The following is a 12,946-nucleotide window of genomic DNA, read 5'->3' as shown; positions in this document are numbered from 1 at the left end:
CAATACAAGGCTGCTAAACAGACGTCAAGCTGGTCTGGTTGGTTCTGTTGGACTCGTAAATAATGTTGTTTCACTTGCTATACTTACTGCCAGATTCCTGCACTTTGCATCAAAAACCACACTCCTTCTTAGAGCCATAACTCAGTCACATTTGAACCCGTTAACGTAATACACACATTTTCAGAATCAAGACTTACTCTTAACTTCCACTAAAGATCCATAAACCCAACTAGAAATCCCTGAGCAGAGCCACTGCTGTCGACAACCGAACTCCTCTGAGAATCGCTATGTTTTCAAGTTTTCTCGAGTATCAAAGTTATCCAGTGATAGTTGTCTGTACTTTAGCTAACTCCCTGATTCCATGGCAAAGATGTACAGATAGAGGGATAGAGGGGTGGACTGGCAAACCTACAGACGAATAGATGGAGAGATAACTAATCTCCATATTCCTCTTTCAAATTAAAGTGAACCAATGTCAGGGTGAAACAAAACGTCAGGGTGTGTGTCTCATGACTCATCTGTATCACGGAGTTATATTAAACATGTCTAGATATAACACTCATTGCTCCCGGGGCAGAAACATCTTCCTCTGTCAGTGTTTATCAAAATTTAATTACGCCTCACTGAAGCCCAAAGTCAATGAGTCTGTGCGGAGGAATACGTTCCTTATCACCGAAGTACACCTTAACACTACATTACAGCACGTGGCTCATTTTGGGCTGTGTAACGACGGCAAATTCAATTACCTGCGATGCGTGCCGTGACACTTAATTACAATTGTGGCCTGCTTTACACAAAAGCAGAAGGCCTCCACAAATCGCTGAGCCAGTCGCTGACTTCAGTTCAGGTCATATTTACCTGATAACATGCTAATAAAACCACCAGAAACACACACGGAGACTCTTAGATTACACATGTCATGCAGCGTTTTTTATGAATATCACACCAGAAATTCACATTATGCTAAATATTCCCGTGGGTTCTCATTTTCTAACTCGCCCCTAAACTAATTTCGAAACTGAGCCGTGTGCAAAATTCAACTTTGTTAACTGCTTTTCTGAGCGTGTTGCCTGTCGGAACTGGCACGTTATTATTCCTCCACAGATGATAAGTGCTGAATCTTCCAGCACATTACAGATGAGGGGGGGGGGAAGCTGTGCGGTGAGCCCAAATTGAAATGGTAGCAGATAAGTCAGTGAGGAAAATGGAGTTTAATGTCGGCTGATGTGGTCGAATAGAGCGTGGCCACGTTTGAGCTGTGGCAGCAAGCAGATGATGAGGAGGAGAAGCAGGGAGGAAGGAGGAGGGAGGGGGTGGATAGGGAGCGGGGAAACCGAACAAGAGAGCGTGTCACTAAGAATTTATTGTCACATGTGTGTTTGTGCGGGAATAGATAGCCGGAGTGTGTAGCGGGAGAAAGAAATGAAGGAGCTTATCGCATGAGAAGTGTGAACCGCCCTGCTTCTCCCACTCTTTTTTCATTCCGTTACTGGCTGCGTGATATAACATAAAATGCATCTCAAGTCCTCTGAGCCATTGATTATTTGTGTTGACTTAGGTGCCATTCATGTGTCCAACAATGACAAGAAACCTGTGACAAATACCTTCAGATTGTGTATTAAGTTAAATATTTCATAACTAAAAAAAGCTCTCAAACATCAAAAGTTGTCCTAAACTTCTAACTTCTCATCCCTCTCCCCTTGCAGCACGTTTGCATGCGAGAATGAGAGCAGCATTAACGTCGGCATTTATCCAAAAATGAGCCATTAGCAGATCTCAGAGCCGTCTGAATGATTTCCACGTGAGCAAAGAGTAAACAAAATGTTTAAATTCAGGACATTCCAGCCAGAATCGCAATCATTTAAGAGATGCAAAATATCCCACACACATACTTCCATCCAACTCCCACCCCCCCTCCCCACGGTGGCCACTTCCCACCGAAGTCATTAACTGGCAACACATCACAAAGAATAACAATGAGGCACTCTGCAGCATATGTAACCAACCGTTCATTAGAGAAGTCGGCGATTTCAAATTGAAAAGGGGAAACGTTTGTCCATCAAGATCCTCAGCAGGGACGTCAGGACCCACCGCTCACTCCCTCCCCCCCCCCATCACCGCCACCACCACCACCACCACCACCACCACCCCCGCGCCTGTCCGGTTTCTAATCACCAACAGCCAGCAGCCTTTTCTGTCAGGAGCAGGAGACTCACCCATAAACACAGACATTCCCCCACAGCGTGCCGTGCATGCTAAAAGGGCCCCCCCTTACCCTTCTGGAAGCAGTGCTGGTGTCTATCTTCAGCTGGGTGGCTATGAGGACAGACATGCTGAAAAGTGCCACTTGTCTTCCCTCCTCGCTGTGCTCACACCTTTTGTGCTGTGAAGTTGGAGCTGCTGGAGGTGTCTGAGAAGTCCCCCCCTCACTATCCCTTAACCACCATCACTACACCCAATCCTCCTCCTCCTCCCCCTTCTCCTCCTCCTCCTCCTCCTCCTCCTCCTCCTCCTCTCCCTCCCTCCCTCCCCTACGGCTCAGAGGAGAGAGGGAGAAGATGACCCGGGGGTCCAGAAGCCCCGACCACGACACCTCTCTCTCTCTCTCTCTCTCTCTCTCTCTCTCTCTCTCTCTCTCTCTCTCTCCCCTCGCAGGGTGAATCAATCACACGGACGCTGGCATCGCCTCCACATCGGGCGGGAGAGGAGAGGAGGAGGTGCGGGGTTAGCTCAGGCTCCTCCAAATGCTACTTATCTCTCCCGTCCTTACACCATCCCTCCCTCATTCTCTCTCTCTCACACACACACACACACACACACACACACACACACACACACACACACACACACACACACACACACACACTTAAAACTCTCTCAAGAAGACTTTCATCAGTGCAGAGTTCAACAGTGTAAGAAAAATAAGACATGCACAGACACACTTCTTACACATACTGTATATATATATAAACAATAAATGCAAGTTGTTTTTCAGTACCGATACTGCCTGCGAGGCATTTTCCTCTTCCAGTGTGTGTGTGTGTGTGTGTGTTTCTAATCAGAGTGTGAGCACATATTACCAAGAAATGGATCAATTTCAGTCGTCTTTGCAGCTGGGTTGTGATTAAGCGCGAGTAATATTTATGCCGCCCGTCTTCCCATGTCATAAAATACAACCCCTCCACCACCACCACACATACACACACACACACACACACACACACACACACACACACCCATCAAGCCATGCTAACAGGACAGGAGCCTGGCACGCGCCACCCTGCTGCTTTATTTATGTAGTGTTTGTGCCTCGTGTATTGAATCTCTGGGCTGAGGCTGAGCAACCAGTTTGTACAAGCAAACCACGGCATGGGAGCAGTGAGGAAACAGAGGATGAAATGGATTTATAAAGCCAGAACTAGTCATATTTCTCAATGGATTCTTGTCTAAAGGTGCACTGTGTAGTTCTGGGGATAAAACTGACTTTTTTATGCCTAAATAAACAAACTGACCTTAAAGGAAACACAATTTCCCACTGTTTTACTCTGTTTATATGTGGCGGACACTGCCACCTGTCTAGCTTCAAAACAGTGTTCTGCAGACCTTATTTCCCTTCTGAGAACAGCTTGTTTATTCACTTACAGAAGTGAGAGAGATTGCATTATTACCTCATTAATGTTGTACAAAAAATTCAGAGTTTGAATTTCTTTTCCAAAACCACGTAGTGCCCCTTTAATCTAAGCCGCTCAAGTGAATGTGACAAAAGCCAGAGGCAACATACACAGAGCCTTGAGAAGACCGGCGCAGACAGCAAAGCATTCATAACTCATTCACTGAAACGGCTACAGGGAAGGCTCCAAGAGCAGTGAATCTCAAGGCTATCCCAGACTCCAGTGCGGGTCAGGCAGGGAGTAGTATTTCACAGTCTTCCTCTGGTGCGTGGATCAAGATGCTACAGCAGTGTGAGCAGTGAAGATCTAAACTATGTGCTGCAAAGTCATTAAAGCACCGTCACGTTTCAGATCGGTGCTTTGCGTTTTTCACACTTCACAGCTGTATAGGCTTGCTTTCTAATTTAACATTCATGGAGAGGAGGAAAAAAAAAAAATGTGTGCACTATCTTAAAATGACCTTGCCAATTATTCATTGGAAATGTGAATAAAGTAAAGTCGAAATGCCTATGTTCTCATTTCACGGACAGCGGTATGTTTTATACCCTGTGGCAAGAGCTGGTTTGAGGTTTCACGGCGCTTCATAAATACTTATATTTAAAGTCAGCCGAATTTCTCTTTTGACCGTGACTCATGGACCCGTTTAAAGCAAGAGTCTTCCCCCTGCAGCTGCGGCGGTTTATCACTAATGACTGCCGAGTTCTCCACGGCTCGTATTTTCACATGTCGGCGATGGACCTGAGATGGCAGCAGCAGGTGATAAAAAGCTGCACTTCTGTAAAGGTGAGGCCGCGTGATAAAATGACATGAGACGTGGGAAGATGAAAAAAAAAAAACAAAAAAAAAACCACGAGAACAAAAGAGCAACTAGTGCTGTTTTTCGTGTTCATTAGGGGCCAACATGTAAAGTCACACTCTACAGGAAGGACAAAGATGATCTAAAGTTCATATCTGCATGCACACCACAGGAGATCCATCGGAGAGAATAATTGCTCTGGTGACTGTGCCGGCGACGAAGAAAGTCCTTTGAGTTAATACGAGACATGGCGGTTTTAGTCGTGGCCGCTGCTGTTAACAAGCTGATTTTGTGCCGTGACATTTTCCCAAGGTCCTTTTAAACAAGCCCCTGATTGGTCGTTTCCCGCGTTCGCGTTTTTTGTCACATTTACAGCCCTGACATACACTCCCATGATTATGAGCCTTGCGGGCTCACAGTAAGTCACCGTAATTGCAATTAGTGCAAAAGGTCAGCGGCGTTATTGCTGCGAAGTGCGGAGGTGATGTGGTGTTTCATCACGCTGACAGAAGATGAACAGCGCACGTCTTGAATTTCTTTACTTGTTTACTTTTACTACGCGGCGCCATTTTACACTCATTGACTAATTTCCCTCCGTCTGTCACCTCCTGCTGATTTGGCAGAACGTGGGCCGCCATTAAAGCACTTTAAAAGCCAGTGTCAAAACAACGCCATTAATAAAGCCGGTGATCGATGGTGCAGACAAACCGGAGAAGATGCGTTACTTTATATCCCAATGACAGTGTGCGTTTTTAAATCACGCATATCAGCATGTTCAAGGGAAACGCCTCGAGCGCATATGGCTCTGGAGATCGAGAGAGAAAGCGGGATTTATCACCAGATGCCACAGGGATAATGAAATCATCAGTTTGGGTTTTGGCTTATCTAAGGGTGTCTGCCTAACTGGTGTCTACAGCTGCTGAATTAAACTGATAAATCATAAAACTGATCAATAAATAAGGCTGGTAAACACCAAACAGCCGTATGTGGATTGGAAGAAGCAAATCATCCCCAGTGGCGTGTTCCTTTTTCTTTTCTTGGGAGCAGCGAGAGATTAAAGGAGACATATTGTGCTTATTATCGGCCTCATCGCTTTATTTAGGGTTACTACCTGTACAGGTTTACATGCTTCAATGCTCTAAAACACATCACTTTTCTTGTACTGTCCAGTGCTGCAGCTCTTTATTCCCCCTCTGTCTTAAACGCTCCTGTCTCTTTAAGGCCTCCCCCCTTACAAATAGCCAGTCTCTGATTGGTCAGCTCACACATGCCTGAGCCAGTACCACTAACAGCAACAGAGAGCTGTGCTAACTCAATTCTTACATGCCAAACTAACTGCTGTGCATAAAATATGTAAAAGTGTGACATGGTGACATAGTGTGATGTCACAAAGTTACAGAATTGAAGGCGGGACCAGGCGTTTCAAGAGCAGTGTAACTTTTAACTAACTTTTGTAACTTTTAAGGTCTCCTTTAAAGCAACACTACGTAGAGATTCTAGAGAGTTTCTGAGTGCAACACCACTGTCATAAATGCAAATGCCACATTTGTAACAGTTTGTCAGGCGTAATGTAGGTGATAGGTACAAACAAAACTGCCTACATCACAACAATCCTCTGCCTGAAAACTTGTATTTTGAAGTACGGATGTATGTAACGCTGTGATCCTACCCTCTGGAAACAAGTGATAGGGAGCAGAGTGACTGAGACAGACTGGGACCAGTCACCCTATAACAAGATACTGTGCCATTGAAATGATTTTGAAGCTGTCATTTTAAGGTAGAAGCGTTACAGAATGTTTCTTGAAGCAAACTTGCAGCGCTACGGTCCAAACCCAAATGAACATTCAAAGAGTTTCTGTGGAGAATTGTGAATTAGTTTCTGTCTGTGTGCTCCAGTGCAGCATCAAAGTGTAATCTAAACTCATTTCAGAAATGTATGTCCCATGATGCCTCCATGTCCTCAGCCCGGCTCTGATCTTGACCTTCAGCCACGCCGCAGCACCTATCCCCGGCTAATCGCCTCAAAGGCCCCGAACATCTTCCACCAGTGCTCCTCCCTGTGGATCCCACGGATTCACCCTGCTGTACTTGGTATTCTTCTCAGACCTGCACCTCTTTGAGCTCAGGGAAGGGCAGCGGTGCAAAGATATGAATAGAGAACACAACGCTGTTTGTCAGAATTGGAATGAGTCCAGGAATGTGTGCATATCGGGCTTCAGTATGTCTTTATCAGCGAGATGCAAGCGGCCTCGCTCCAGACGGAGCTCTATCTGGTCATCTGTTACAGGTGACAGGCACGGATGAAACCTGCACCCCAGGGGAGCAATGCAAGAGCGTGATTGTGTCCAGGATGAAGAACTCTGGGTGCTCGAGGGTGGCCAGGGACCCAGACAGCTTTCATAAACATGGCTCTCATCTACAGCAAACCTTCCCCGGAGAGCCAAACCCTCCGCTCAGCAGTTAGCGGTGACAAATGAGTGCTGCTGAATGGTGTTGTCCCTCGCTGCCATGCGTCCCCTGGTTGTTTCTCTGTCTCCAAATTTCATTTCATTGAACAAAGTGCTATTGTTTGCCACCAGATTATCGCTCTCAATACGGTCATTGCCGGGAATAAACAGACGGTATTGAGATGTGCGCGTCGTATACGTACATATGCGCACATCAGGAAAGCGAAAGTCATTTTCAAACGGCTAATAGCGGCTGTGGGCAGCAATACAAACATTTAAAGCAGGCAATTCAAAGTGCAATGGTTCAGTGCAGAAACACAGAGGCTCACTGGATGAATACAGAATGTTTTTGAAAGGCATTTCATCTGAACATATTCCTGCTGCATACAAATCATCTCAGTGAAAGTTTTGTCTGTACAATCCCACTCCAGGGAGCCTTAGAATTCAGCTCAGGGTGCCAGAATATCTTTGAGACTTCCTTCCAAACAGCTCTGATACAGGTTCGCCTCCGAACAAACCTGATCACACAGATTAGCGCGCCGATCTTCGCATGGAAAATACTTGAATACGAACATGCATCATGACCCCCTGCGGACGCCTCTGCGAAAGTTTTGACCGAGCCGAACATTCGAGACAGTTAACAGCAGCGCGGGAGATTTCCGCAGAGAGCGAGACAATAGCGTTCGTATCTTGGAAACAGAGAGCACCATCAGCCTCTCAGTCTCTCAGCAAATGCAAATGATGGAAGTCTAGACTCAGGAGAAACACACTGGCCTTGAAAGTGTCAGGCAACGGGCAACACCAGAGGCAGCCACCACAACAGATGAGACAAGTCACCGTAAGGCAAAATACAAAGTGTGTTTTCTGCTCCGCGGTGTAGGAGGTACAAATGATTGCCACCGTTTCAATCTGGGCCACGTCTTTCCATCTGACTCACTTTTAATCGGGGGATCTGAGATGCACTTTGCATGCTGAATAAAAATGATGAATGAGAGGCTTGCTTACGATTCTCTGTGACTTCACAGCAACAACGCCCTGAAACGCTACACGATACAAGAGACAGCAAACACACAGGTCCATGTAGCAGCCGAGTTTCTACAGAGGACCGTTGGATGTTGGGATTTGTTTATGCTCTTGGGTGAGAATTTCATTATAAAAGCAGTTGCGAACATAATCTTTTGATGGAAAACATCAAAAACTCCTCAGCACAGCGGCAGAAGCATTGGCAGCTTATGATCCGACAACAAACACAGCGAACAGCTTAAAGCGCCATAACTGTCATCAACACAGTAATCAATAAAAATGTAATTGTAGGAACACTTTGCATGTAAAACACCTGAATTTCAGTCCAGAGTGTTAAGTTCTAGCAACCACTAACCGAGCAGTGAGTAAGACAAAACAAACTTTAAAGGGCAACTCCATCAATTTCACACAGTAAAATGTGTTTACAGGTCTTGGGGAGTACAAATGCATTCGAGAACAAAGTGGTGTCAAGCCATCTGTAGCTCCAGAGGCAGCTGACTGTAATCTGATTAACTGCCTCCAGTGATGGAACTCAGTGGTTGTGTTGCATTGTGGGTAATGTAGGCGCTAGGGGATTTAAATATTAAGAGGAATATGTGGAAGAAATAAGGGGAAGAAATAATGGAATAAATAAATGAATACGGTCATCAGCATCACGGCGCTGCGTGGAGATGTGGATATCCTTTTCCTACTCGACTAGTAACTGGTTTGCTGATCTATGACATCACGGCGCTTGATTGGCCAGCCAACTCACCTGATCTGAACCCCGTTGAGAATCTATGGGAGTACTGTCAAGTGAATTAATTTACAGAAAAGAAATGATAATTTATCCATGATATTCTCATGTTTTGCCCTGCACCTGTAGAAAAGAGCTGCAGGTATCTCTTTCCTCTCTTTCCTTACAGACCTCTCTCTCTCTCTCTCTCTCTCTCTCTCTCTCTCTCTCTCTCTCTCTCTCTCTCTCTCTCTCTCTCTTCCCCCAGCTGTTGTTGCCTAATTCCAGATGTTTAGATCTGGATCTTCATCCTCTGGGACATCCTCTCTCCTCATCTGTCTGTCTGTCTGTCTGTCTGTCTGTCTGTCTGTCTGTCTGTCTGTGTAAATTATTAGCTTGGATTTTGCTCTTATGTCTGTCCTCTTTCCAGGTCTCCACGGTGGAGAGGAAGCTCCGCTCTGTTTGCCGACACCTGCAGCTGCTCAACATCCTCACAGATGTATTCCTCACACATGTTTACAATCTCTCTGTCATCTGTTACATGTGTGTCCATCCAGGGAGATGGACGCCTCCCCTGTTACTCTTCCAGAGTTCTCATCTATTTCTTGCCCTGTTAATGGAAGAGCTTTTGAGGAGTTTTTTTCCTCATCCGGACTGAGGCTTTAAAAAGACAGTTTGTTCAGAGTAAATTTCCTGTGTAATTTCGATGACTGCCGCATTAGATTTATCAAAGCAAAGAAAAGAGAAGAAAAAGGGGAATTAAGAAAATGATAATTATGAAAGAATACATGCATATTCAGCTTCTCAGTGTCAGTAAGTCAGAGCTCTCTCTCTTTCTCAGGGCAGGATCATAACAACCACATCAGCCTTAATGAGTTTTAGCGAAGACATGTCTGCATTTTCTCCAAATTCGCTCAATCCTCCGAGAAGGGAGGGCAGCTCGGATATCCACGGCCAGACTTAATGATTTCTTTTCTATGCAAATTGAACACAGATTATGTGAGAATTTAATAGGCTGTGCCTGGGAGTCGTTTAAGAGTCAAACTTCTGGTCACAGAAACTTCTGTGTTGAGGGTTTTTGAGGGGGGGGGGGCCTTTCATTTCACAGAGCAAGTGGAGTCAGCATTAATCTGGGATGTATAGAGGTATCCTTCTCATCGCAGTCGTGGAAATCTGTGTGAGAGAAAGTGACTGGAGGCTTTCCAAAGCCCGAGTAATGAGAGAAAAAAATCTGTCAAGATGCCGACAAATAGGAAAAGACTGTGGTGGATGCTTGATCAGGAGCCGGTTGTGCGTCTTTGTGCCTCCAGCAGAGGGCAAACTAGCTCCAGCATGGGATGTTATCAAGAGTCAAAGTGTAATCCGTGACGAAATGAGTGAGCGCCCACAGAGAGCAGCCACCCATCCACATTTTGACAAGACTGAGTTATATCAAACAAAACACGCAGAGCTGTGAAATCTGCATGTGATTAAATGAATCCAGTGGAGCAAAATACTGAATTTCCACCTTGTTCTTGGTGCGTTCATGATGAATGAGACCTCTCTCCTTTAATCTGCAAACCAGAAGAATTAGAATCCATCTCTAAAAGACTGAACTTGAGTGAGGCATAGGTCTAATTCAGCTCACAGAAAAAGATATAAAGCCTGTGATCTGATTTTTTTTTTTTTTTTTTCTGATGGGGGGGTGACATGCCCCCTAGAGGCAGAGAGATTTGTCGCAAATTAAATATTTCACAGCTCCTCCTCAGAGTGACACACGGAGGGAGACTGATTCCACATATTTTTGGTCCCTTATTAAAACAGCAACCGATGCCTCTGCCTGTGTGAGTCGAGTTAACTTCGGATCTCTCGCCTGAGTGTTGCTAAGAAAAGGCTTTATGGGAGTGTTATTGCGGGGGCATCACTTGGCAGACGAGATGTTTTCTTTCTCTTCTCTCTTGTACTCCCTTTGGGTTGATTTGAGACGTTTCCTCGCCTTGTGAGAACGCAGGGAAAGAAAAGCGCGCCCCATTCAGCCGAAGTAAGTAGGTAATCTGGCAGATGCACAGAGCGAAAGTTGGTAGAAAACATCAAGTCGGAGCTGAGAGGGAATAGAACATTACACGCAGACTTTTATCGGGACAGCCTAATTGGCTTGACTGCACAAGCCGCAGACGGATGCCCGATTTGGCCCGTGAAGTCTGCAAACAAGTTATCAAACGAGTCGAGTGAGGATTTGGAGAGACCTCCAGCAGAGGGAACAGTGGCACTCGCTGTCTCCACGTTTACGCACGCGAAACGCTGAACATGTAGCCGGAGTGACATTTGTGACAAATGCAGGGGGAAAAAAAAAAAGTTTCAAAATCGAGATGAACGGACCCAAAAAGGCAGCAACAGCCAAGCAACTCAACAACATGCAACCCGACTCTGATCGTCTTCTGTTTCAGTCCACAGCAGAAAGAAATAAAAACCGTCTCCCGTACTCCAACAACGCTGCGCCAAACAGACCGAGGTGGATTTTATTTTGCTTTCTCTTTCTTTTCTGTTTTCTTTTCTGTTTTTTTTTTATTTTTTTTTTATGCGTAATGGTTCCAGGAGAGAAGTGTGAGCAACAGAGGAGGCTTCACATATAAATTACCTTGTCTCCTTTGGCGGATGCTTTGCGGTAGTTCCCTGCACCCGCTGATGAGTTCATGGTCCCACGTAGAAAAGAGCCTGCAACACAAAGAACGATCTGCTTTGATCTCTCTCTGACTCTCAGCAACCACGAGAATATCTGATTTTTTTTTTCTTTTTTTTTTCTTTTCGCCAGATGAACCTCGCTCTGATAATTGCATGCGCCCGAGCCCCGGTTATTCCAGATGAAACGCCACCCACCTGTAGTAGTGACGCCTTCTCACAGTGTGGTCCGGTGCTAAATCAAAGCGCTATAGGCGCTGGCTCTCTGGAAACGGGCTGTGCAAAGTGCGCGCATTCAGAGGATGAGCAGAAAGTTTCCGGTCAAGACGATTTCTCAGCCTGCGGGGGAACTTTCTTTTTTAGCTACGTGCAGAAGTGTTGCTCGAAACAAGAAAAAAAATGAGCTGATCCGCCAGCCAGAAAGTGGAAAAAAGGGGAGACGTTTTATCGGTAGGTTGGATACGCGTCCCCGTCAAGTAGCGAACTCAATCCACTTAGTTGAATAACAGACCGTATTGGCGCTCTCATCTGCGCCTTTTGGAGACGTTCACGCCCCATCCAGCGTGTCAGAACATATCGAGGAGGGGTTGTGACAAGTTAGGAGCGCCTCTGTGGCGCAGCATCAGCTCAGACTTCTGTGTCCTCTGCTCATCGGGAGAGGTTTAGACATCTGACTCCGCTGGAGTGTTTGCGCGCACAGCCTCTAACCTGCGCGGTGCCTTTTCTCCGTCTGAGGGCACTGAACTTCCGCGTCGAGTCGGCAATTAGACGCTTTTGGCGGTGGGTGGTGATCAAAGTGGGAGCCGTGTCACCCTCTGGCCCCCTCAGCGGTTAATATGTTTCCATAGGCCTAATGAGGTAGGGATGCAAAAGACTTCATTAGGGAGAGTAAAGTGTGAATTTAGTGAAACCACAGGGAGCAAAGCGGCGGCGCACTCTGCAAATACTAATGATCTGGGGCTGGGGACTTTTTCTCCAACTTTCAGCTGCAGCTAATTAGAGGGAACAAAAGGGCCGACTTTTCTTTTGTTAACAAGAACAATATGACTGATATTTAGCTGAGGATATGTGTGTGAATCCCCTAGCAAAGGGGGGAGTGATTGTTTCATCCACCTCCTCTTCTTCTGCAGACTTGTGTGATGTTGAAATCAGAAATAACAACAAGGAACATGACTGATGACCAGTGAAGGCAACCTCAGTACTTCTCTCTGGAGAGTTTGAGGAGGTGTGGAGAGAAAAAGTCTATTCTGTGATCCCCAACTTTCTTTCTAACCCTTACTCTTGTTTTTTTTTTTTTGCCGCATTGCACTGGTGTAGGATCATAAATAATTGAGCAGCAGAAATGTGGTATATAATACCCACAGACACGCAGTTTTAGTATGACAATTCCCTGTTGGGATAAAGTAACAAGGCAACACAAAAATCCACATATCTCCTCCTCTTGGCGGATAATCAAGCAACAGAACCAGCCACAGTTGCTGCTCTTTGGTGGCAGATCCAAGTACTAATCACAAATTCATTTAAATACAACATTTATATCAGTGTTTTCCTCCGGTGTGAGAACTTCTTGCTGTCGGTGCATCACCTCCCAGGCGAATCTCGCTTCCTACCGTTTCACAGTTTCAAAAAGAAGAAG

The 12,946-nt window shown here is 45.7% G+C and overlaps 1 protein-coding gene across 2 annotated transcripts in view; it reads right to left on the bottom strand.

Moving 5' to 3' along the window:
• Positions 1–11,632, bottom strand: part of LOC119011466 (dipeptidyl aminopeptidase-like protein 6) — a 90,191-nt gene extending 78,559 nt beyond the window's left edge. Inside the window, exons 1-2 of one of the 2 annotated variants that reach the window (XM_037084617.1) lie at positions 11,509–11,632; positions 11,270–11,346 (exon numbers count right to left, since the gene is read on the bottom strand). In XM_037084617.1, the coding sequence (XP_036940512.1) occupies positions 11,270–11,326 (57 nt within the window). In that variant the 5' untranslated portion in view covers positions 11,327–11,346; positions 11,509–11,632. Of the gene's footprint in view, positions 1–2,275; positions 2,348–11,269; positions 11,347–11,508 lie in introns of those variants that run through there. The other variant, XM_037084618.1, reaches the window with a different exon arrangement.
• Positions 11,633–12,946: the final 1,314 nt, after the last annotated feature.

The sequence above is a fragment of the Acanthopagrus latus genome, chromosome 21 (genome assembly GCF_904848185.1).
Source record: "Acanthopagrus latus isolate v.2019 chromosome 21, fAcaLat1.1, whole genome shotgun sequence".
Lineage (NCBI taxonomy): Eukaryota > Metazoa > Chordata > Actinopteri > Spariformes > Sparidae > Acanthopagrus > Acanthopagrus latus.
The sequence above is the reverse complement of the archived record's forward strand: the minus strand, read 5'-3'. Positions and strand labels throughout refer to the sequence as shown.